Source organism: Sinocyclocheilus rhinocerous, unplaced genomic scaffold, assembly GCF_001515625.1.
Source record: "Sinocyclocheilus rhinocerous isolate Xijiao unplaced genomic scaffold, SAMN03320098_v1.1 scaffold189, whole genome shotgun sequence".
NCBI lineage: Eukaryota > Metazoa > Chordata > Actinopteri > Cypriniformes > Cyprinidae > Sinocyclocheilus > Sinocyclocheilus rhinocerous.
Genome location: NW_015667354.1, coordinates 885,224 through 912,045, shown reverse-complemented (window position 1 = coordinate 912,045; position 26,822 = coordinate 885,224). Strand labels below are relative to the sequence as shown.

At 35.7% G+C, this 26,822-nt stretch overlaps 2 protein-coding genes across 6 annotated transcripts; both read right to left on the bottom strand.

The window, feature by feature from the left end:
- Window positions 1–71: 71 nt before the first annotated feature.
- On the bottom strand, window positions 72–20,381 carry LOC107733846 (calcium-regulated heat stable protein 1-like). 3 transcript variants are annotated; one of them, XM_016545654.1, is made up of 4 exons: window positions 20,235–20,381; window positions 5,055–5,271; window positions 1,319–1,441; window positions 72–305 (listed from the first exon to the last, which is right to left on the bottom strand). In XM_016545654.1, the coding sequence occupies exons 2-4, from the start codon at window positions 5,243–5,245 to the stop codon at window positions 143–145; spliced, it is 477 nt and encodes a 158-aa protein (XP_016401140.1). In that variant the 5' UTR covers window positions 5,246–5,271; window positions 20,235–20,381; the 3' UTR covers window positions 72–142. The 3 variants fall into 3 exon arrangements, with proteins under 3 accessions (XP_016401140.1, XP_016401139.1, XP_016401138.1); XM_016545653.1 differs by lacking the exon at window positions 20,235–20,381 and adding an exon at window positions 6,914–7,017; XM_016545652.1 differs by lacking the exon at window positions 20,235–20,381 and adding an exon at window positions 6,804–6,906.
- A 720-nt stretch (window positions 20,382–21,101) lies between these two features.
- On the bottom strand, window positions 21,102–25,864 carry naa60 (N-alpha-acetyltransferase 60, NatF catalytic subunit). Of its 3 annotated transcripts, none has more exons than XM_016545704.1 (7): window positions 25,648–25,864; window positions 24,765–24,892; window positions 24,545–24,674; window positions 22,750–22,846; window positions 22,416–22,650; window positions 22,088–22,270; window positions 21,102–22,004 (listed from the first exon to the last, which is right to left on the bottom strand). In XM_016545704.1, exons 2-6 carry the CDS (start codon window positions 24,872–24,874, stop codon window positions 22,114–22,116), a joined length of 729 nt encoding a protein of 242 aa, XP_016401190.1. In that variant the 5' UTR covers window positions 24,875–24,892; window positions 25,648–25,864; the 3' UTR covers window positions 21,102–22,004; window positions 22,088–22,113. The 3 variants fall into 3 exon arrangements, with proteins under 3 accessions (XP_016401190.1, XP_016401188.1, XP_016401189.1); XM_016545702.1 differs by having other exon boundaries at window positions 21,103–22,004; window positions 24,765–24,880; window positions 25,647–25,864; XM_016545703.1 differs by having other exon boundaries at window positions 21,103–22,004; window positions 24,765–24,880; window positions 25,652–25,864.
- Window positions 25,865–26,822: the final 958 nt, after the last annotated feature.

Sequence of the window (26,822 nt, the reverse complement as noted above, 5' to 3'; positions counted from 1 at the left end):
TTAAACAAACTCCCCTCCTGAGCCCAAAGAAAGAAAGGGGGAAAATCAGATGCAGTATTTTTATACCCCCCCCCCCCCCCAGAAAAGGAACAGAAACCCATTTTAACATCACTATCACACAGTTCAGAGTTAAGAGAGGATCTCATGTTTCAACCACCGCTCCAGACCAGGTCTCATGCTTCGTGCCTGGTGCTAAATGAGTGATGGTCACCTCCACGGCCTGGATCTTCTCATGTTTGGGTGGAATAGAGCAGATCTTGTAGCTAACTTCATCACCTTCCATAGGCACATATTCACCATCGATGCTGTGGAAAGAATGGAGATCATCAGCAAAACATTACTTGCTGGATTTAGACAAAGGTGTTTAAAACAAGTGTATCACATGGAAAACACACTGCTAATTATTGTATACAGATATTTTTGAAAGAGCAGATTGACAAGACATTTTGGTGACAAAATAAAAACGTATCCCATTTGTAAGTACTTTTTAATCTTTATTTTTTACTTGTTTCAATCTCTGAAATGATTTTCTTGATGTTGTAACCAAGGCCACGAGGGTGGAACAAAAAATGTAAAAAAAACAAAACAATTATATAAAATATTTTTAGTATTTAATAATAATTATATAAAAATAATTGATTTTATTAATATTAACTAATTATGGTTTTTAATAATATAATTAAAGCATGTGTGTGTAAATTTTTTCCTGCTGAATATTCTGTTAAACATACATTTGGAAATACATGTTATGTTTTCTTAAAAGTTACCTTATAGAATTTGATTTGATGTAGTTAAAGAACATGAATAAATCTAGAATTAAGCAAATATCCAAAAGAGTGCAAACGCTCATCTGCAGGTTTCCAACATTCTGTAAAATCCATAAAATAATTTGAAGTGCTGAATGTTTGGCAAGAGCGCAGCTGGCAAGTCTATCCATTTTTTCCACTGGTCAAACACACTTGATCTGAGAGAAGCCAGTGACTGCTCTTATCTCTCATATTCAAGTGTTTAACTGAGCCTTGACCCCAAAACCTTTCACACGCACACTCCACGAGTTTCTATTCCCAGAAGCCCCTCCTTCATGAGCAGTTCAAATCCATCTACAAATTAATAAACTTAAGTTACTGACGTGAATCTATGCACCTGTTGGAGCACTAACATTTCTGATCTCTGATTAGGCATGAATATTAATAATGATTTGTCTTTCTTTTTTCTGATGATTCTGAGTTAACTGGGTTTGTTGTGGAATGTGAGTTGGCTTGGATGTAGGAGCCTGAAATCTTGTTGAAGGTTCAAGATGTTTGCCCGGTGAACTCACTCAGATATGTGCACAAAGATGTCATTGCCTCCGTCTGATGGCGTGATGAAACCGTGTCCTTTGGAACGTGAAAAGCACTTGCAGACCCCAGTGAAGACCGGCCCCTCGGCTGCACGCGCTGCACTGGAGTGGTAGAGAGGAAAACGTATGATTCAACATTCTACATATGGATGAATTTCACAGAAACGTGCCTAGGTCACAACCTAAAAACTAATATGGAACATTTGGATAAGTAAGATGTTTTAAAATGTTTTTAAACGTGCTTTATGTTCACCAAGGCTACATTTATTTGATTAAAATACAGTAATATTGTGAACTATTATTACAATGTAAAAGAACAGTTTTTTATTTTAATATTTTTAATATAATTTATTCCTGTGATGCAAAGCTGAATTTCCAGCATCATTACTCCAGTCTTCAGTGTCACATGATCCTTCAGAAATCATTCTCGTGTGATGATTTGGTGCACAAATATTATCAGTTGCTATTTGTGCTCGATGATTAATAATGGTTCTTATTGTACTTATTCAAATGCAATTTCAATACCCCGCATATTGATAGCGGCTCCCTAATGTTGCGAAAATTATGGGGTTAAAGCAAAAAAAAAAATCTTTTGACTGAAAATTTTTTCTCAGCCAAACCCCATTCAACAGCCATACCCGTCACACCCGGAAGAAGGAAAAACTCAGTTTATAAAAATACACGTGTACGTGTGAACATGGCCTTATTTTAACTAAAAAAGACAATAGTAAATAAAGGCAGTAGCAGGTTTATTTAGGCTGCTGTCTCTTTAAGACCTCATGCACGGATCTAATATACTGTTACACTCTCAACTTTCTCTGATACACTATGCTTACTTTAGGATTTTTAGGAGCGCTTGTCCTCCTAATTAAAACAAAAATAGGAGCACCTTCTGATCAATATTCAAATTCTGATAAAAAATTTGCCTTCCAAATACAAGGTGAAATTTGACTCCTTAAAGTGACTTACAGGAGTATTTTCTTTTTACCTTTGTAATGGCATCATTTTCATCTGTCAAATTTAAAAATGTATGTTTATAAGCTTTTTAAAATTTCCATTTAAAACAATATAATAAGAAGTAGAATAAGACAAATAAGTTACCAATCATATGAAATTAGTATTAATAAAAAATTAATTTGTACTACAGAGGTCGTTTGAACAGCTAATTAATTCAGGAATGAAATCTTTATGTATGTGTAATCATGAATCACTGACTCACTAGATTCGTTCAAAAACGCACTTTCATTCATGAATGAAACTCGGCTGTGTTTGCTTTTAGAGATGCGCAGCGGCTCAGCTGTTACTATATTTGGAACTATTTTCGTTGATGAAATATATACAATAAGAATGTTTGCGGGAGCGTGACACACACGTTGCGGGAGTGGGCGGTAATGGGCAGAAATTCAGCGGGAGCGGGCTTAAGAAAACTGTCCCGCTCAGGGCTCTAGGCTGCGCACATCAACACACACGTTTTTTTTTCGCGCTCCCCCATCTCCACCCCCGATAATTAGTGCCGCTTGCTCGACAGAACATATAGGACAACTTTTAAATAGCGCCATAAACAACATTTATTTCAAATTTAATTCAAGCACTTTCAAGGACCTATGTTTGTTTTCAAGTACTTTCCAGGCCTTGAATCCATATGTCTGAAATTCAAGTACTTTCAAGAAGCGTGGGAACCCTGGTCAATGTTGAAACGTTTTTTTTTTTTTTGCTCAATATTTTTGTGGAAATAATACATTGTTTTCAGGATTCTTTGATAAATAGAAATTTCAGAGATGAATTTATTTGAAATAGAATTTTCTTGTAATATTATAAATGTTTAAAGGGGTCATATGATGCTTTTTAAAATATCATTATTTTGTGTATTTGGTGTAACAGAATATGTTGACATGCTTTAATGTTCAAAAAACACATTTTTCAAATACTGTACATTATTGTAGGTCCTCTATGCATTGCTGTTCTGTTGTAAGTGATCTTAAAGATTCCTAAATGCATCTACTTTCGGAAGGCCAAATAAAGTGCTTTTGCTTTCGCTTAGAAACACACAGCGTCTCCCTGACATGGCTGCTTCAACACTAACTGCGGTTACTGAAACCACGCCTTCTTTCTTTGCGTGCACATTTGCGGCGGGATTATGCAAATATTTCCACATAGTGGGGGTAGATATGTGGGGTGTGTTAGAACGAGCCGTTTTAGGGGGGCGTGGCAGAGTCTTAACTTTGATAAAGAATATCTCTTTGGTTTTGAGACTTTAGTCTTTGCAACTTCAGGGATCTTATCTATGCACAATCAGCTTGTAACACTCCAAAGAGAAAGGAAAACTTGAAATCGCATCATATGACCCCTTTAAGAAGATTGTAAATACAGTCTCAAATACTTGCAAAATAAAAGTATTGATTTCTATTTTTTTTCTTATCTTACTGAACCCAAACTTTTAAATGGTAGGCTACCATCGTGGTTTTCACAAAATGAAGCAGCACACCTGTTCTCATTGATAACAACAGTGTTGCCAAATAATTTTCAGGGGACGTCGCTGAGGGAAGGTCGATTTGTTGCTAAAAGTTGTTAAATGACGTTGTGATGTCATTGCACGATGACATCATTCCGTAATTACGAGGCAAAATTGTGTCACTACATCATATCTCAGCAAAAAATATATTTTATATATGATAATTTAGATTTGTTTGTAAAATAATATAACGTAATATAATATTAAAATATAAATAACTATTTTTAAATACAACATTGAATTATTGAACACTTACACGTTTTTGAACACTTACAATTTAAGTTTTATTAGCTGGTAAACTAGTAAAACTACACATTCTGCACAATTATAGTTTTAAGCAGTGTATTAGCAGTTAGTTTGTTAGTATGCTTCTGTAAAAATAGAGCACAATCTACTATGTTAATATGAAGGATTTTTCCGTATTGTTTTTTCTGGGGGGTTTTTTACCTGCATTTTAAATTACGCATTGTATTTTATGTTTTCGGGTTACAATGGATAATGAATAATGGATAACGGATAATGTCCTGGAAAATTACTAGTACCTTTTACATGTTTCTATATATTTTTCTTACAGTGTACTAACTGATCAACAATCACAGGTACAATCTACTAACTATGTGTACCATAAATGAACAATTATTCAATTAATAAATTATTCAATTATTACTATTAAATTGAACAACTGCAAATAGCAGCTAACTTAATTTGTGTGATGTGTGTACTGCTAGGCATCTTTGGTTTCCTCTTGTGTAATTTAGATGGAAAATGTGTGCCTTTTATCATTTGAGTCACTTATCAAAAGTTGCTAAAAGTAGCCAAATAAATTTAAAAAAAAAGCTAAATTTGTTGCTAGGTGCTTCTGGAAGAAAAAGTTACTAGGGTAGTGTGAAAAGTTGCTAAATTTAGCAACAAAATTGCTAAGTTGGCAACACCGGATAAAAAAAAAATTCTTCAGCAGCAAATCAGCATATTAGAATGATTTCTGAAGGATCATGTGACACTGAAGACTGGAGTAATGATGCTGGAAATTCAGCTTTGATTTCACTCGAAAAAATTTGATTTTAAAATGTATTAAAACCGAAAACAGTTATTTTACACTGTAATAATATATTTACAAAATTACTGTTTCGACCATATATACACAAACGCATGAAGATATGAAATGGACAGGGGACACCGGTAGGTGGTTGTGGCTGTACTCACGCTGAGCAGGTGCGGTTGCGGCGGGTGGGCAGGGGGCTGGGAATCAGGTAGCCCCTCATGGGGGAGGGTGATCGGTCTCTTTGGCGGCAGGCAGGCAGACGCAGAGAGCTGGGTGAAACTGGAGAGACAGGAGACAGTGGGGACAGAGGAGGGGTGGTGGACTTCACAGGAGATGATGCGTCTGAGGACATGCTGACGGTGGGACACTCAAAGGATACTGGGAAGACAGAAGCGGTGAGGAGCTTGAGCTTTTAGGACTGAAATAGGTTCTCCATCAGGATTTCCTTAAAATACAAACCATGGCATTTGTCTGGATGTGTACATGAACCCGAAAACAGAAACTTTGCAGAGTGACAAACATCACTGCAAAATGGATTGTAGACCAGTGATGTGTCAATAAACCAGCAGTAATACTGTAATATTTAAAAATATATATATATATATATTGACATCATGTTAATACTACACATACAGTAGTATTGTAAATAATCCATTGGCAATAACAATCTGGCTGATGCTCCAGCATAATAGGTGTTAGTTCTACATCTTAAAGCTGATTGCCACCCATCATAAAACAGAAAAAAGACAACGACAATGCAGTGTGTAGCTTCTACTGCTGCACAAAATCATGTCAGAGGAGATGACGGGCAAAAACAAGACACTCTACCCACATTTAAAAATAGAAAGGAGCTTGCCAGTGTGGGGATTTTTTTTAGATTTTGTAAAAAAAAAAATTTAAAAAAAAGAATCTACAGAAAGTGTCAACAGGTTATTTTTGTACGGTTATGGTCACAAACTCTGTCTCTGGCTACTATTACTATTACAAATCACAATTTTCTCCAGTGAAAAAAACAATCACTGAGAAGCACTCATAATAAAGATACCTGATATTCATCCTTTTGAGACTGTTTCACTGCTGTGAAACAACAACAACAACATAATAATAATAATAACAACAATAATAATAAAGCAATTCCTCTCAGGTAACTCAATATCTCTAGTGTACACAGCAGTGGATGCAACAGCCTGAGGGAGCCACTTGATAAACTCAATAAGCAATTAATTACTTTACTACTGAAACATGAGACATAAAGCCTATTATTTCTTCTCCTGCATCTAAATATACAACTACAACATTCCGTATCCAAGCTCTCTCTTGCATATTCCTTTCAAATACAACTATTATAGATGTTAATTATTCATACACAATTTTTATCAAACCGCATGTCAACTGTGCCCCTTGACATTGTCTTTCAGCATCCCTGAAAACCACCAGCACAAGCCTCCAGCGGCTGCAGGCTGCAGCTCCCATTTGCGACAGGCAGTAATGTGATTGTTCACTGTTGATGCTGCAGGCCATGTTTAGCCTTTGTTAGCCCTATCTGACCGATCCACCCTGTCCGGGAAGATATTACAAACTTGCTCTGCCGGCAGAGCATTTGGTTAGGCCACTAGAGGTTCAATCCTTCTTGTCGAGCAGGACTTGGTTGTGGAATCTGTTAACTGATGCACTGGGCACTGGACCGCTGCATGTTAACATGAACGGGCCAGGAAGGGTCAAGCATCCCTAGTAATCACAGCAGGAAAGAGCACCAAATGCATAAATCGCACACCCTCCCCCATTGTCATTACTCTCCTCTGGGCCATTACAGCCCACACAAATCATAACAAGAGCGGGATGACCATGAAAGATGTTCCTTATGTGCAATAAAGCATATTAAATAATAATTTGATTATTTCAAATCGCACCCAAGAAGTGGCAAAGCGGCTTTCCAGACACTCCCGGGTGGCTCTGCTATGGCAACACAGTACCAACGGCTCCCTCGAGAGATGCAAGATGAGAAAGGGCCACTTTGTACCTTCAGATGGATTACATCACTGCAATTATAGCTTTCTGCAGTCAGGCTCAGCATGCCCCATAAACAGAAAACGAGGCCAGTGAGTGTTTGAAGGCCAGGGCCAATTATACAGTGCTGATTGTGTGCTGGGGTACTGATGCATGGGTGAACATTCGCTTCTGCTCTCATTCGTTCTACATACACATCAGCAGAAAAGGACACAGGCGGTTCATCCCATCAGGAGGAAGAAACTTCCATCATATACAAAAAAGTACCATGGTTTTGGCATTTTTAATATAATGTAAATACCACAATATATGAATTTGGCAATCAACATATTTTGACAGTACATATTACAACACCATGGTATTACTGTCACTGTGCCATGATATTACCACAGTAATGTTGTAAGGAATTCTGTTCATATAAAGCAGACTCTTCAGCAGTCATTTTCAACCTTTGCCACTCCACATGGAGTTTCCTATTACCAAAGACAATATTTGAGGACCCCCTAGCAAGGGTGTGATATTTCCCCCTTGCACCCTGCTAAAATTAAAACAAAGATACTAGGGAGAATCTAAGGATGTTATTACAATTCAAATAATTTCAATCTCTAGAATGTTTTTGTAACCAACACATTAAATGAGATATTGAGGGGATTATTACTCCACAATAAAAAAAAACTGCATGTTAAGTTCTTCATTTCGGAGTAATGTCATAGGATCTTTACCTTTTATTATTATTGTTTAGTATTACTTTTTTAAAAATAATTTAAAATAAGCAGTAGGCTATTGTGTATACCTTGATTTTTAGCTTTTCTGTATTATTTTTGAATCATTAAAAGGCAGGGCATAGGTGATTTGGTTCAAAAACATTTTTGTTATGCTGGTTGAAAGTCTCTTCACATCCCGATAGTAATCACTAAGTTAAATGGTCTAGATGTATTTATTAGGGATGTGCAACAGCGATCGAGTACTCTGCCTTGACAGCGACAATCGATCATGAAAACGATAATCGTGTAATTTTTGTTTTTTTTCTGATTAGTTATAGCAGCATTTTGGGCGGTGCTCTGATTGTTTAGCTGGCCACAGCATGCGGTCCAAAGTATAAACGTGAGAAGAGAGAGAAGCATGGCTTCGAAGTAGGGATGTAACGGTATGAAAATTTCATATCACGATTATAGTGACCAAAGTTATCACGGTTATCAATATTATCACGGTTTTATTCAAATTAGATGAAAACGTTCAAAAAGAACTGATACACATACTGAAAACATTTCAATAAGTTTTATATTTGAAAATCAACAAACAACAAATACAATTAGCAGCTATATGCACTTTTTTTTAGCATAAACATTAAATTAACATTAACATGAAGCCCTAATAATAATAATAATAATAATAAATCACTCTGGCTGGACAGGATTTACCGCGAGTTTTCAAAAGCGCGATAATCAAACACGGTTTTGATGATAATTAAATTTTAAACGGTAATACTAACCGTCAGGGCATTTTATCGTGATTTATCGTGAAACCGGTAATCGTTCCATCCCTACTTCGAAGTCACGTAGTAATGTCTGGGTTAGCTACATACATATCTGATTAATCTAACATAGGGTGTGTTGGGATATTAACATTTATTAACATGCTGAATGCACTGCATATTATCAGTGTTTAGATTCATGCTCAAATGCAATGCCCGATAATATTGACTGAGTTATTTGAGACGGCCATATTGCTTTTAGATGTTTCTTTTTTTTTTTTTAATACTGATGTTATAATTATGCAGCAGTGCTTCTTTCATCATATTTGTTCAACAGTAGGCATACTTCAATTACATTTTTTTCGTACTTCGTATGGCTTTGAAAATGCGCAGACGATTTCAGGAATCACTTGATAATGTATAAACATTGCATTATAATGAGAACTTTATAGAATGTGAAATCTATAGTAAATTCTGCCTGCTTTCCTTGCCCGTGTTTCAGCACAATGTTATGAATGCGCACCACGGCTCTCTCTCTCTCTCTCTCTCCGTCTCTGTCTCTGTCGCTATAGCGCGTAACAAAGTTCACTGGCATTTGCATCCTTTTGTGCAGATACAAGTTGTAATGTTACTTTATGAATCTAAGTTAGGCCTATCTGATTAATATCATAGGATGCATCAAAGAATGGGCCTCAGTCTTCAGCTTCACCCCAGGCAGCTATTCCTTTTTAGATGCCTCTTTTTTTAATAACATTGCTGCATCATAATCATAATCTAACAGTGTTCTAATCATGTGTTCATGTTTTCATAGACAGGTTTTCATGTCATATTTATATTTTTAACATTCATTTTCATAACAGTCTTCAGATATTTTCATTATATCCATTACGACCATGCCCCACCCCCAAGTACCCAGCAAACACAGAACGTTCCCCTAACGTATTTTTTTGGGGACCAAATACTAACGTTAGGGGAACGTTCTTTTTAGGTTATATTTTTTGTAACAATAAAATAACGTTCCCAGAACGTTGCATGGTGGTTATTTTTAAATAACCTAAAAATAACTTATAGAGAATGTTCCCTAATGGTTATTTTTAGTTTTTTTTTTTTTTGCAACCATAAAATAACGTTCCCAGAACGTTGCAGGGTGGTTATTTTTAAATAACCTAAAAATAACTTATACAGAACGTTCCCTTATGGTTATTCTCAGTTTATTTTTATAACCCTGTAAAACTATCTTTCCAATGAAAACGTCACAGATGTTAATGTGTAATGACTATACAGAGCCCTGAAATTCGTTTAATGCAGCATTTCTTAAAATACAGGAATTTGATCAATTAAAACGCGATTTAAATTATAATATTAAGCCAGGGTTAAGCGTAGAGTGACAACAGAAATCATAAATTCGTGGGTTTGTGTCATCTTTAATGCGCGCTCGCAGAATTGAAAAATTAACATCATTTTTCGTTTTACTGGCTGACTGACTCGCTCGTTTATCCATCTATTTATTGGATTATTACTTTTAAATTAATATATTTATGTGTATTTATATGTATGAGTAAATATGATTTTGGAGGGATTTAAAATGCCTAACTGAAGAGAACATAATGTTAAGCGAGAGGTTTTTGTTTACGGATCAAAAGAGAAAACACATGATAATGATAAGATGTAGCCTTATGAAAAAAACGAACTAAATCCAAAATAATAAACAGGATAGCATGAAAGACAACCTTGGGTTATGTGTCCATCTAAATATTTGAAACTTAAAACAGTTGAATGACATGTAATGTGAATTCCATATCCATAAAAAAAATTGGATATTTTGAAGATGTTTCTGAAAAGCTGTTTACTTGATATTGAAATTGATATTGCATTTTGCAGTGTCTTAACATCAGATTTTGTGGTGAAGAAAATAACTAAAGAGGATATTGCTTTAATATATTCCTCCAATTTTACAAGAAGTGAGACCCACATTTAGAGACGTACCTTTATTGTGTTAAAGTCATTTTTATTTGGTGCTGAAGAAATGTAAAATCTGGGTACTCTGTAATCTTACATATTAATGGACAGATTTAATCTTACATATGATGGCTGATGTGCTCAGATTAAGCTTAAACAATAGATAAAAACAAGATGTGGTTTTTATAATACTGATTAGGCGTCCATACAGATAATTTCCATGCCGCTTATACTATACTGGGTCACGAGTGTGCTGGATGATTACTGACGTACATCGGGGTGATCATATCGGAGTAAAGAGGTTAGGGGAACGTTATAATAACGTTCTGGGAACAAAAAAACTAACGTTAGGGGAACGTTATAATAACATTCTGGGAACTAAAAACTAACGTTCTGGGAACGTTAAGAAAACTTTCCTGGCTAACCAAAAACAAACCATAAAAAAAATAACGTTCCGGGAACGTTCTGGGAACCAAAAATTGTTAGCTGGGTACTCGTTTTTAAAACCTATGGATGATCGAAATGAGAAATTGCCAAAAATGTCCATCCCTAGTATTTATATCCTCTGTGGAAGACATAGGACCATAAAATGTTCGTCTAATCATATCCCTCGTATCCCTCCCTCGGCTAGGATAGGCTGTGCTACCTGCCTGTCAACATATTGCAAACCTCCGCACAACACCCTGTTCGCGCAGATGATGACATGACATGATATATCATCAGTGAGTTCCATTACGCTATTGCAGGCCGAGCGAGAATGGAAGGCATTATTACTGTAATGTTATGCGCTAGTGTTGGGCGATATGCTCAATTTTCATATCGTCAGCCTGTGAGATCGCCGATACACGATATTATCGTGCTAATTTATGTAAATGATTTACTTAGTTTCATTGCGGGAAAGTGAACCAACTCCAGCGTAAGGCTAAAAGCGGCCAAATGTTTTTAATATGACTGAATTTGTATTTAACATGATAACAAATTAATAGAAACATCGTAAGTTACTAATTATAATGCTTACATTTCCTCAGTTATTCAAGAAGCAGCTACAGAAAACGAGCAAAGAACATTACATTACCAAAGAACATCATCACAAGCTCAGTCTAGTGCGAGTTTATGCACTTTAAAAACACTGCCGTTAAACTCAGTGAATCTACACTGTATGATGAATAAATCTCTTATACTTACATCGCATGCCCATCTGCCCTTTGTTGTTTATAATGAGAGAATTCGCGAGTCAGAATTCAGTCAGCGCGCGCTGAACAACGGAACTCGCTGTTTCAGTGATGACTCATCTGAATGCCTTTGATTGGCCATTGCATTCATAAGCTCAGCATAATCGTGTGTGATTGGTTAAAACGCGCAATAATGTAAAAACACGGAAAAAGAAATAATGCAACCAATAAGCCCCAATATTAATTAGATAGTATTGCTAGCCTGATAATAATAATAATAATAATATTATTAATAATAATAATATTAATAATCGTCTTGCTATCGTCAAAGGCATCAGCCACAGGCAATATCTCTTGACTATCGTCGATACACGATACTATCGTCACAACCCTATTGTGCGCTTTCTACTGTTATGTTTTCTGACCGCATTATGGATTATGTAATGCATTTAACACACTACCAATGCAGTTTCTCATTGTTTTGCTGGTTAGCCTCTGGTCTGCCTGTGTGCATTCATGTGTTTTGGAGGAGGCATAGCTTTGGAGAGTGATTTGTAGGGAGGGTGGGATATTATGCTTTAAAGCTAGCTTGCTATTGCTAGCCCCACCTTTAAGTCAAAATAAAAGGATAAAAATCGATGTCTATACAGAACCGTACCATTTAGTCAATAATGCTCAGCAAGGCTGTGTTTATTTGATCAAAAACACAGTAAAAACCGTAACATTGTGAAATATTACTACAATTTAAAATAAGAGGTTTCCATTTTGATGTTTTAAAAACGTATTTATTTCTTTGATAACAGAACTGATTTTTTAATAGCCATTACTCCAGTCTGCATCCTTCAGAAATTATTTTAATAAACTGATTCTGTGCTAAAGTATTATAATTACAAATGTGGAAAACAGTTGTGCTGCCTAATATTTTTGTGGAAACATGATTTTTCTTGGATCGTTTGATTAAGAGAGAGAGAAAAACATGCATTTATTTGAAACTGATTTTTTTTTTTTTTTGTAACATAAGTGTCTTTACTAGGCATGGGCCGATTACCGGTTTCAAGGTATACCGCGATTTGAAAATTTCACGGTTTCAAAACCGCTGAGTCACGTGTGTGTAGGATGGATGAACTTAAGGAGCTTCCACTGGAACTTATGCGATCGGCAACCAACCGGCCGTTTTTTGTCTTACTCATTATTATACTCATACCTTTTGTTCTTTTAATATTTTTGAATTGTTTTTAGCTTTATTTTTTTGTTTTCATTTTAATGTTTTAGTTTTGAAATGTTGTTGTATGCATTTGTCATTTTTATTTAATTTCTTTTATTTTCTTAAAAGCTTTTAGCTTTTCGTTTTAATTACTTTTTCTTATTTGTGTATGTTTTAATTGTTTTTAGCTTTATTTTTTTGTTTTTATTTAAATGTTTTAGTTTTGAAATGTTGTTGTATGCATTTGTCATTTTTATTTAATTTCTTTTATTTTCTTAAATGTGTGTATATATATAGTATTTATAGAGTTTTAGCATTTAGTTTTAATTACTTTTTCTTATTTGTAAGTCGCTTTGGATAAAAGCGTCTGCTAAATGACTAAAAGTAAAGTAAAGTAAAGTATATGAAATTATATAACTAAATGATATGAAATGATATAAATATGAATATGAATTATATAACTAAAATTAAATAACTAATTACAGATTTAGGTTAAATAAAGATGTCAGTCTTTATTTTTCTTCTTTTTAGGAAACTAATCAAAGAAAAATAAACAAATTCTACTGTTCCTAATATTCTGTATGTTGCTCAAAAACAAAACATTGTGTTCAGTGGAATTTTTTTATTTTTTTTTTACTTTTACCCAGTCATTTAAAAATAACACATTTTAGAGATGTAACGACAATACCGTGATACCATGATATTTTTGCTTAAGGTTATCATACTGTCAAAATCTCATACCGACCCATGCCTAGTCTTTACAGTCGTTTTTGATTGATTCAATGCATTCTTTCTGGATAGAAGTGTTAATGTCTTACAAAAAATCTTTCTGACACCAAACTTTTAAACATTTACTTGTCTTGCATGATTGTTTAGTATGTAATACACAGAGAAACTAGCTGGTAGACAATTTGTCCATTATTCCAAAGAGGTCTAAAACCAAACAACAGCTTTTAGACAAAGGTCAACAGAGGGAGGAAGACATGGCCTCAGGATGAGCGCACAGAGACCACACTAAGGTCAGCTATGGAATTTACTGGAATTTTCCATCAACTCCACCTCTAACCAGAGTTTGCTGTTGAAAAGTCTGCATGCGTAGGCAAATAACTCTGTCTGGCACTAGCCATCCACAATAGGAGCACTAAGCCATATTGTGAACAGGGATCCTAAACTATGCTATGCCATGCCATGCCAGTATGCAATATAAAGTAGCACAACAGAGCAGGTCTTTATAGACAAAATGCGATTTCAATTTACGTCTTGAGATCAATAAGGACTTAAAATACTAGCAAAAGCGCTGCGCACTCATAAAAACAGGGAATAAAACATGCAGCAGGGCCAGAACATGTACATTTGCATTTACATCACCTAACAGGAAACGTATGTCAAAGCAGCAATGATGAAACACTTTCGAGTACCGCCCACAACAACTAGTTTAACAGAATAAGGTCACAAAATTACATTTCTGTGTTCATTCCACCATCTAACAAAAATATGTTCTACGAACTAAGAAGGTTTTGCTGATGTTTCCAGTGATTATGAAAATGTTCAAAATGTCCAGTTTTTTACATTTGTTTAAAAAAAAAAAAAGTTTCTCCTTGGTTATAAACTGTACAAAGATGTTATATATTGGAGTATTTTTTACAAGAAAACACTATTTTTCAGTTTTTCTCATTCCATTTTCTCATCACGCAACCTTTATTGGAAAGTTACTTTGAATGTTCTCTGAAACGTTCTGAAACAAGTAGTAAAATTTTAAAAATGTTAGACAAACACCCAGAAAAGAGAAATGTTCCATGATGAATAATAACATTTTTGTGCTAACACTTTTAGAACATTAAAGACCGGTTAAATTTGAATGAACATTCTATTAACGTTACTTACTACTTACTTAGCCCAAGATATGAGAACATTTCCTGTTAGCTGGGTAACGTTCTAGAGTTTTCAATTCGAATGTTTAGCATACTCTTTACATGAAGCATACAAATGATACAAAATAAAAGAAGCATGCAAAGGCCGCAAACAAACTCTGTCTTCGTGTATGCAGAATCTTGACAATATTCCCTCCAGGCTTAATTGGTGGGACAAACAACCCCAGCAGGAAGATCACAAGTGGACGTCATCAGTAGACAGTTATGTACTGATTTACTAATCTGCACCTGATCTAGCAGCTGTAATAACAAGCAGCTCTGAAATCAACCTCATCTCTGGCCTTGACGTGGCCAGGTGTCTCACCAGCAGCAACAGTGTGCTCGGGTACAAGCACTACTTGTTCTTCAATGAGGAAGTGCGGTGACTTTGGTGCATCAAGCACCTCCCCCTCCTGCACTCCACCTGTAGTCAGTGTTGGTGGGTGGGGCTTCCGTGAAGATGGAGATTATAAATACGGCAGTGATGGAGAGATAAAGGGAATCTAAACGCTCTCCATCTGGATGGTGAGTTGCCAGGCTACAGAACAGCTGCGGGACATGTCCGGGAGAGGGACAGTCTGACGCGTCTGGAGGTGGGAATGCTGCGTGGGTTACAATTATCCGTTTGTTTGCACTCAAGGGCTGAAAGCACCTGAAGAGGTTCAGTTTGTAAAGTACACAGGAAGTGAGCAGCACCGTTTTTATTGCCTTTTAACGATCTAATGAATGTACATTTCCAACAAAACGCGAGTTAAGAGATACACTTAACAAAACTGCACCACTTAATGGAATCAACAACAATCATCACGCCAACCTCAGCTGCATTCGTCCAATAACATGCCCACTCCTGCCCATGTTTTCCCTGAGGACAACATGCTAAATGGATATAAACTGACGGATGAATATAATAAAGAGTTTGCATGCATCATAGCCTCCAGGAAATGAAATAATGTGCCTAAAATGACAATGAATGACAAAATGACTAAAACCTCTGCCAGGTCCAGATGCCTACATTTCATCAATCGAGGTTTCTACACACAGTGACGGCACACTATTGAATCCGGCCCACAGCTTCAGGGTGCAAGGACAGCTCTGACTCAGACCCTGCTGTTACAACCTCAATAAGTCTGAATAGAGCATGAATGAGAGAGTACAAACAACTTTCTCCAGTGACATATTAGACCCTGAGAGGCAACTGGCTTTATAAAATATTTGGTTTTACAACACTTGTTGGTTTTAATTTAATGCTGTTCAGTTGCTTTGACACAATCTGTATTGTTAAAAGCGCTATATAAATAAAGGTGACTTGACTTGACAACACATTTGAGCACAATGTGGCGCACAACGTGGGGACATATTGCACACAATATTCAGAAAAGTGGTCAATCTTTTTTTAACCAATAACTGAGTCTTAAGCTTTAAATTTTGCCTCTACTATTCAGGAATGTCCTTTCATTTTGCAGAATGTACTTCAATGCCAGCAGCAGCAGTTACAGCAACATGCCATTTCCTGTTTTTGTAAAGCCACGTGCAAAAGACACATGAATTTGACCTGTTTGAACACAAGACACAAAATCATTTTCAAGACAAGAAATGAACAGTGCTGTGAAGTATACTCCGTTATGATGCAATCGTTTTTCCTGTTTTTCAAAACAATGAAAAAATGGATCAGCCCCCTCAAAATACAAAAACATCCCATCTGAGTGGCACCATTTCACTGGGATTCTTTAAGCTCTGTGACTTCAGTATTGGGGGAAATAGTGAACATCAGACTGTATATGTAACCTCCAATGTAATCAGCCTTTTCCTAGTAGTTTACAGTATCATTTTGCTTTCTCAAATCAGGAATAATACACTAAATAACCATAAATTAGATCTCCTAAGACAACCAATGATCCTTATGAGGATGCCCTCCTGGGAAATTTGTATTTACGAGTTGGGAAGATGTAATTGCGATGTCAGGTGTCACTTTGGTCAGACCAAAATGCTGATGCTTTTTTCGTATTTTTTTTTTACAAAAAATAAAACAAGATTTTGGAAATCTATTTCTACATAATGATACATAATCTGCATCAGGTGTGTTTTTGCTTTATGTTTTTATTAGGCTTTAACCTTAATCATTATATATTCTATCATAATAATTGTATTTTGTATCTAGTAGCTAGTTTTGTCGTCAAGTAAAAAAAAAAATAATACTAATAATTTTAATAATTTCAACAATTATACCATTGTATCTGCTATGTTTTCTAACTGACACACCCCAACTGAGCTAAAAGAAAATCTTAAGTTTACCCACTGGCTAACTTTGTGGTGGCATTTATGTGCGTTCAGTCTGTAAATACAATCTTTCCGACATGACGATCGATCAGCGTCTGACTTGAAGCAGTGTGCGTCATGACCGCTAATTCACGATTTACCAGACTCACCGTATTTCATGTCGTGCTTTAAAAGGGTTACAAACTCTTTTCAAGGTATATTAATGCTATAGAGTATTGTGTCATGTTCATAAATAACCGATAAAAAAGTTAATTTACACACAAAAGATTGAATGACATTTTGTCCCAGACCGGCATTAAATTAATTTTTGTAAATATCTGTGGCTTGAAACAGCCGAAAAATTGAAAGTGTACTGCAGCTCTATGGATGTTTTGACATTTGGGTAGGGTTATTAAAGTTAGCCTAATTAAAACTATTAAAAACATTTCTGTTATAAAGCTGAATTAAAACAACATAAATATTACATGAACAGAGAAAAACGGAATAAAATCACATATATAAAATAAATAAATTGTCCTATTCGCAAAATATATTTGACTTAAATAATTCACAGAAACTAAAGGAAAAACTGTGACAAGTTCTATATGCCGAGTTTTTGTCCATTTTTCTAATGCAACAAGTTCACGGAAAGGAAATCAATAGCCTATATGGCAGAAAGCGACATCTGTTTGTTTTCTTTATTTTGTAAAGCATAGTGTTTTGTTGTTATTGTGACTGTACACAAAAAAAAGTAGATCCTTTATGGTTTCACATGATGTCTCTGTTTGTGCTGTCATAAGGAACAAATTCAAGTGATAGCACAGGCTCCTCACCAGCGCACACACAACATGTTAGTTATAACATCGCAGCCTGTTCATTATCAAAATAAAATAAGCCAATCAAACATATAAAAAGTTAGGCTACACTATTCAATTTAAATAGTCCGAAGTACAATCCATTCCCTGATAGCACACAAATGTCACGGAGACGTCTATTTGACGTCTGCGTTTACATCTGGAAGACGTATTTTTTAGAGTGTTTGCTCATCTGCAATACGTCTATAGGACGTCTCCTATCAGATGTCAAATAGACGCCTATTATACGTCTCTATGATTTTTATGATTTAGAATGTATGTAAAACTGACATCTGAAAGACATCTGTCAGATGTTTGTACACAGCAGATGCTTTCCAGATCAAGAGATCTTTAACAGACCTCTTGCAGATGTACGTGTGCTATCTGCGTTCACTCACCAAACATTGCACATGTGAAGGATGATTTACGTGCAGTGAAGTTCAAATCATAATAAGTAATAGTTTAGTATTCAAATACATCATGAATATGGAAACATTTTTAAATGGATTCGTGCCGAATATGAGAGGTAGGCTATGTGAGCCCAACGACTGTTCCAGTTTCAGCAGCAATGAATTCGTTTTGGGTTGATGTACTTGTAGCCTACTATTTTTCATTAGTTTTCTGAATAGCCTACTGGTAAATTTAAAGGTGACGTATCATGAAAATCTGACTTTTCCAGGTTTTAAGTGCTATAATCAGGTCCCCGGTGCATCTACCAACCAAGGAAACGTGAAAAAGATTAACCCAGTAACTTTGTTTTGGTAAGCCTTTTTCTGCAAGCGTCTGAGAAAACGAGCGTGTCAGATTTCGCTCCCTTGGTGACGTAGCAAAGGGATCTCATTATATTACCGCCCCTTCACCTATAAGTTTCCACCGTTTCCACCCACGGTGCCGTCATTTTGATTTTGCAAGCGACAACGGTGTACCAGCTCTAATGCCACAACGAAAGTTTGAGCAAAACATGCTAACTGTTCTGTCTTTGGCTGCACAGACGAGCACAAAACACTATTTACAGTCCCAAAACATGATAATCAGAACCAAAACAGATGTTTTTAGCAGGTACGAGCTGTAATGGCGCAGCTCTATTCTGGAAAAGTGGGCAGGGAGCAGCAGCTCATTTGCATTTAAAGAGACAGGCCCGAAAAACAGCGTGTTTCTGCTTCCACTCAAAATAGCCATTTTCAAAATGATATAACAAATGATCTGTGGAGTATTTTGAGCTGAAACTTCAGACACATTCTGGGGACACCAGAGACTTATATTAGCCTACATATTGTAAAAAGGGGCATAATATGTCTCCTTTAAAGGATTTGTTAGCCTATGGAGTGAGAAGAACTAAAATAGTTTTTAGTAATGTTTATCTGTATTTATAATGCAAGTAAACATTTAGCTTTATTAACATTAGGCTATTCATGAATGTAATAAAATTTGACTTGGCCTTTACGCGGCTTAGCATACCTTCGCCGGGATTGCAAATACATCAGTCAAGCCCGAGTCTACTTTTGCATTCAGCAGTAAAGGGAGAACATATAATTTTCATTTTGGGTTAAAAAAAATTTAATTCTCTAAAATGGAAAAGCACATTTATGTTTAAAAATATAGCTTTATGTGTCTTATAAATCCTAAACTAATGTAATGCATTAATCAAGATGTTAATTCAACATTATTTAGCCTATGTATGTAAGGTGAAAGAGTTGCCAAAGATCCCGTGTACTTTCATTTACTGTACAATGTTCTTGAAGATTAAGTCATCAACCCAACACTGAGACACTTTTTTGTAGCGTTAAATCAAAAGCAATAAAGAACACTAAGATACATTGTTATTTGTTCTGGTAAAGCAAAACTGAGAAGCAGAGCACATCTCTAGAGAGGATCTGTTTTTCACTGTTATCTGGTGTCAACGCTGCATTATTATGTCAACATCTGCGAGTCAGCCAAAGATTTCCAAGGCAAATGTATCAGAATCATAGACGCAGTCTACCACCAAAACACCTTCTTTACACGAAACACACATTTTTCCTGTATATTTCCTAGAATTGTGGCACGTTTACTTGTATTGTTATTTCGACGAGCTGCGCTTTGACCCCTCCCTCCCTTCACCAACTCAACTAGTCCTTCTGTGCATTAATTAAGCCACTTTATTTCACTCATTTGCTCAAACTTCCTACAATATATCATATCTGAAACCTTAAAAGTTACATATTCAAAAAGAAATGAACAAGAAAGTAGAACGATGCAGATGATCGTACAAAGATGCAACAGATTAAAGTCGAAGACTGCCAAAAGAAAAATGAATCAATTCAGCATTTACACGGAGGTTTAAAAAAAACACAAAAAAAACACGTCTAACAGATTTTAAACAGCGACCATTGCTCGTCATAATTCCTTTAATCTCTTGAATAATTCATGAACACATAGAAGTGTCTTTTCTTTCACTTTCGTAAAAAATAAACAAGTCACTTTGTTTGGATGTAACATTTCAAAAAGAATCACAGCATCACTCACCGTTAGCAAATGTGCACGAGGCTAAGAAAACAATCGTAGATTGTTGTAGACGGTAAATAACGAAAAGCAGCCACGATAGAAAGAAGTTGCTTATGCTTAGCCTTTGCTGGTCTGTCTCACTCTGAATGAGGGTCCAAAGAGGCGTGACTAAACCGAAGCCATCCAAAATTACGTTATTAAATGACAATTACCGTAAAACCTCAAACATTCTGAGTTTGAAATGTAAACAAAAAGTAACATAATAGGCTACTATTCAAACAAATGTTTGCACAATCTTAGTTTCTTTATTTTCTCTCTTAGGTCATCTCAAAAGGCTTTTAATGCATGAATGAATAATCAATTCATAAATGAAGAACAAACAAATGGAAGGATGCAAACGGACAAGAGGAATACAACTAATAAAATTCATTTTGTTAACATAAAAAAAAAATGTTTAGTCTACGATCCTCTCAATGAACAGTAGAGGGTGCGTCACAATTCAGAGACTACCAGGTATGATTATGAAAAACATTTCAGTTAATCTTTTCAGTATTTCATGTCACCTACATGTTGACCATCCTCTCTTCAGAATGTATTTTTTTTACTATAAGAGTGTAAAACATTTCCCGTTTAGATTCTTTACATAAAAAATGAACGCAATCATATGTAAACCACAACCATGTACCAGTTCACAAGAATGTAACATTAAAACAGACTGGATAATAATTGTAGGAGATTTACACACAATCTCAAACTCAAAAGCACAAGGTGACAGTGGTTATATTACTTATACTGATAACTTGTTCAAAACAGTTATTCATACATGCAATTTTGTTTCCAAAAAAAAAATTTGTCTCAAACAAATTGTTTTTACAGATACAGAAATGGAAGACCAATTACATATGATAGAACAGTTTCTGTAAGGTTCCTTATGTAATCCCACAGAAATGTTTCTCTGTAAACAACACCCTTCGCCGATAAACCAGTGTGTTTCATCAAAGACATCATGAATGGATGGCCAAACATATTGTAAGTCACATAATGCAGGAGTGATCTATTTTTAAATATGTTTATTTTGTGTGTAAATCCCTGATTCACAGCAACATACCGAAATTCAAGCATTTCTCCCCCCACAACATTCATTTATTTCCCCTTTAATAGAACAGAAAGTGCATTGCACAGAATGGCAGGATGCAACTCTATAGCTAAATTAAGATGATCTGAATTGAAAGAGTTTTCACATTTAAATTTGACAGCAACACATAATACACATTTGGCGAGATGGAGGGTTGTCTGCAACTGTGTTATTTTCCCTTCATAGCAACACTACATTCACTGCCTCTGTGCAAATGTTATTAAAATCTTAAAACTGGGGGCTAAAATATATGCTTAGTGTCAAAGTGTTCCTGCACAAAACCAAACACTAGTGCTTGACACATGCATGAAAGTGACTAAATGAAAAAAGTATGCATACTTCTTCCATCAAACCCTAAAATCATCTATACAGAACAGGCACAAATAAAAATAAAAAATCTATTTATATTAAAAATCTGGATAAACAATAGAATATTTCTACACAGCAGCAGAATTACAGGCATGAAGTGGAGAGTATATATTAAGAGGGCAATCTACCAATGACTAGGCATATATTAATTAAAGTATATATTGGTACAGTATATACATGTAAAATATACAAGTATAATACACTGCTCGAGACCAGAGAGATCTGATATCAGTCTTCACAACCCTCTTCGGCATCTGATGTGATCCAAACAAATCAATCGCTTCCACCTGATAAATAAGACATCATTAGAGCTTAGAAGAAAATGAATGAGACATTTAAGAGTGGAAAGAGGTGGATGAGTCAGGCGTACCCTGCACTGTTGTGACCTGACGATCCTCACATTGTTCTGCTGTACTCAATGCCGCTCTTGGAAGAGATGCCCGACCACGGCAGAAAACTGCGCAGCAGATTCTGTGCTTGCCGGTAAATTCTCTGAGGAATTGAGCAGGGGCTCAGACTGGCCAGTGCCGAACCTATATGATGAATATAATCAGTGCTGAGTGAGTCAAGGAACACTACAAGACAACTGGGAATACACACTACCGTTCAAAAGTCTGGGGTTGGTAGAATTGTTTTTTTCATGTTTTTGAAAGACGTATCTTATTATCATCAAAGCTGCATTTATTTGAAAAGGATATAAGATAGTCCATGGAGGATGTCCGCCATTGATGTAGAGGACGTAGGTGAAGCCATCCTTCAGTACTCCTCGTATAGAGTAATAATACGGTAAATAGTGGTGCTGTTTAAAGTCTCTGTTCTCATAGAAGTGAATGGCAGTGTTATTGGTGGTGAGCACATGCAGGTAGATGGCTTTACAATGGTCCTGTGCCGTGGTGGAGATGTGCTCCTTTAGACTGTCTAGTAACAGAGAGCCTGCAAAGAGAGAGAAAGAAATACGAGTGTCCATTCAAACTGTTTGAATACTGTTCACACAGTTTGTAAGAATAGGTGAGACAAATGTCACCCCTTCACCTATTCCATGTTTTCGAAACTCCTTCACGACCCCTAAACTCAGGATGTACGCAACTTGAGTGTCAACAGGAAAGCTGGAGGCCAAGATGTCTCCATCCTGGTGGAGAGAAGTATGTGCTGAGTTAGAAACACAGATGGTTAGCTGGGATAACACTGGAATAACAAAAAGTAATGATTTGGATTTTGTTATTAGTTATTGACATATTGAGGGAGTTAAAGATTTTTCAAGGTGCTTTTTTTCTTTTTGAAAAGAAGTCTCTTATGCTAACCAAGGTTGGATTTATTTGAGCAAAAATACAGTAAAAATGGCAAAATTGTAAAGTAATATTTATTATTTAAAATTACTTTTTCTAGTTTAATATATATTAAAATGTAATTTATTCCTGCAATGCAAAGTTTAATTTTCAGCAGAAATTTGAGAATTATTATTATTGTTTTACTGTACATTTAAGTACATAGCAAAACTGTATATTATATTCTGTCTTTTATATGGTATGGTCTGTGGAAAAGCATTCAAGTAAGGTCTGGTCTGTGGAAAAGCATTCAAGTAAGACAGACTGTACTGTTTCATTGTACTTCATGCACAGAACTTGTACATATAAAGGACTTTGACTTTGATATATAGTACTCATCATGCATGGGTTTAAATAGTTCATTGAAAGTGAACTAACGGTAATATCTAACTTGCATAATATAAAAGCACTCATGAACACGGAGAGTAACTGCAAGCAGATTTAGTAGGAGACATAACTGTACCATGAAGAGGTAAAATCCTTTCTAATGAAAGTCAAATCCTTTGCTACGTGCAGAAATTTAGTCTGTAACCTAATTAATCACCTGCTATAAAAAGGCTTTGGATATGTCAGATGATCTTAATTATGATCCTTCACATCAAAGCTCCAGAGGAACTATTGTTCATGGTCAAAGTCATTTTACTCATCCAAAAATGTATTATTCAATAGCATAAAACACAGTAAACAAAATCCTCTCACATATTCATAGACATTAAAGGAACAGTTCACCCAAAAATACTAATTTCCTGAAAATTTGCTCACCCTCAGACAATCCAAAATGTAGATGAGTTTGTTTCTTCGTGGGAACAGATTTGAAGAAATTTAGCATTACATCACTTGCTCACCAATGGATCCTCTGCAGTGAATGGGTGCCGTCAAAATGAGAGTCCAAACAGCTGATAAAAGCATCATAATAAACCACATGACTCCAGTCCATCAATTACTGTGTTTGTAAGAAACAAATCCATCATTTTGCCACTGATTTAACTTTAAAAAGTACATAACTCATATAAAGCTTCCACTAGTGAAAAAGTCCAACCCTGTTGTCCCTCTCACATAAAAATCCACTGACATATTTGATTAGAATTATTTTGGGCTCTCTCTTGATTCAGGCGAGACAACATTTTTACTGGAGAAAAATATATATTATGGACAGAGGACTCGTTTTAAGATCTTAATGATTAATTGGAGTGGTGTGGATTATTGTGATGTTTTTATCAGCTGTTTGAATTCTCTTTCTGACGGCACCCATTCACTGAAGAGGATCCATTGGTGAGCAAGTGATGTAATGTTAAACTTCTCCTAATCTGTTCCGCTGAAGAAACAAACTCATCTACATCTTGGATGGCCTGAGGGTAAGTACATTTTCAAATTTTTATTTTTGGATGAACTACTCCTTTAAGCACAGAATATGTATTGCACCATTATAACAAGCATTCTTTTATTCTGACACAGTTTTTCCTCTTTGTGTCATTGACTCAACATACATATGAAAGTTGTACCTCTTTGTGCACTTTCGTTCTGCTTTTTATTTCTGCCACAATCATCCCGACAATTCCACCTTTAAAGGTGGCAGCCAGAGAGAAGAACTTCTTATTTGATGTGATGTCATGGTACCATGAGTCTGGATACCTAAACCACAAGCAAACCAATAACAGAGTGTGTTAGACTTGTACTTGACCTGTATAAAGGGATGGTTTGGTTAGATGTTTCAGCACTCACTCAATGGGAAACCACTCTCCACAGAGCACTTTTATTCTCTCTATGTCATCGTGGCAGAGTAGGCGGAGCTTTATTTCACTGAGGGCGGTGGTAGGCACCACGTCGGTCATTCACCCCTGAAAGAACAACTTAAGATGAAGAGTTCAGAAGTGCAAAACAAGCTGAACAACATGCATCTCAGTTTGAAAACCATTACTTGTACTGAGCAGTCCATTATGTGTTACAAGATTGATGGACTGGGACATTGTGGTCAGTATGTGTAAAAATCGTGCCCAATGACTTGCTTTCAAAAGCTTTTAGCTACTTGTTTATTATCATCTCACTACCAGTGATGTTGTCACTTTGAGGAGAAATATAAGTGTAAACATGCTACTTTAGAGTTTGCTGTCAACTCAAATATAATTTGCAAAGAAAAACAGAACATAGTAAACGATGTTAAAGTAAATAGAAAACATGTTTGCCATAATAAATAAGCAAATGAAAAAACTGTATTGAACAAATACCACACAATTGACACTATGATACTGACACATAAAGATGCGTCAATTACAGTAACCTCGTTGTAATCTAATTAAACTACAGGAACAGAAAATTCAATTCTGTTCAGTAATTTTATACACCCACAAAAAGCCAAAACTGAACGACAACTTCATAATCTCACAAGATAGCAGTTAGCTAGCAGTCCTGCCTGTCAAAACACATACATTGATTTTACTGAGCCAACTGAAAAATAAATAATTAGAAGATTTAAAAAAAATCTCTAATAGCATGATGTGGGAATGCAGTGCATTCAAATAATCAATCTGTCAGTCGCGTTTCCTTTATTTGTTTACATGCTAACAGCTACATGCAGAATTATTAGCTGGGATCTATAATTCCTAACCTGCCTCGTTTCACCGCTTGGATAAGCAGAAGGATATGCAGTCGTTTCTTTTTATTGCCGTGAAGAAGGTTCACTGCTGCGGTAGCATGGCGATAGTGTGTTAATGTGTGTCCGGAGTGGAGATGACACATTCAGACAGAGAATCGTATTGCGCTCTGTAATGCATTAGCGTAGCCGTTAGCACTTCGACAAACTCTGGGCAGACACTTCCGGTGTTACAAAAAAATTCTGTGACCGTAGCAGGCGCTGTTGTCACTGTTAACTTTAACTCGATCACACAGGCACGTTCATTAAATGTTCTTTTTATTATTATTATGCAGTAAAATAATAACAATTACAAATACACAAACAGAATAAGAACAAAAGACAATGAGGGTTACATACATTAATCCAAGGTATACTACGTTAGCTTATAAGAATCACGCCATGAAAGAGTCTTACATGCAATAGAATTATTAGAATTTCTTAAAGCGTTTACATACACATCAAAATCTTTCCTGAAAATAAAAAAGGAAGGAGTTTTCTTTGAAAATTTACATTTATGAATGTAAAATTTGGCAAGAAATAGCGAAACTTAATAATACATTTAAAGTGAGAAGGGCCTAGATCCAGAGAGTACCCAAAAAACTAAATTTTTGGGGTTATGCAGAAGTTTGAAAATAAATATTTTTTAACAAGTTGGGTATGCAGCTTCATGAAATGTTTATCGCGCCCGTAAGTCAGTCGGCTACGAAAATTAACCATGGTTCTCTTTCTAACAGTTGTTCGGTATCTCACTAAAAGGGAACGCCGTCTTTTGGCGTATTGATTACCATTTGTATAACCACGGTTTTACTACAAATACCATGGTTAAACTATGGTTAGTGTAGCAAAACCATGGTTAATTTGTGGTTACCATGGTTTAACTATAACTATATATATATATAACTATATATATTAACCATTAACCATGTGTTTTTGGTTTTATTTGTAGTAAAACCATGATTAATTTTCGTAAGGCTACTCCAAATTCACTCTGGCCATGTCTAACCTCCTCTATTTTATGTCCTTGAAAGCATTTGGTCCGATGTGAACAGTAACGGACATACATCAGGTCACCAAATCTGACAAGGCAGCATAACAGGTTACCAAAATCCGTTAACCCCCTCCATTTGACACAGAATGACTATAATGTT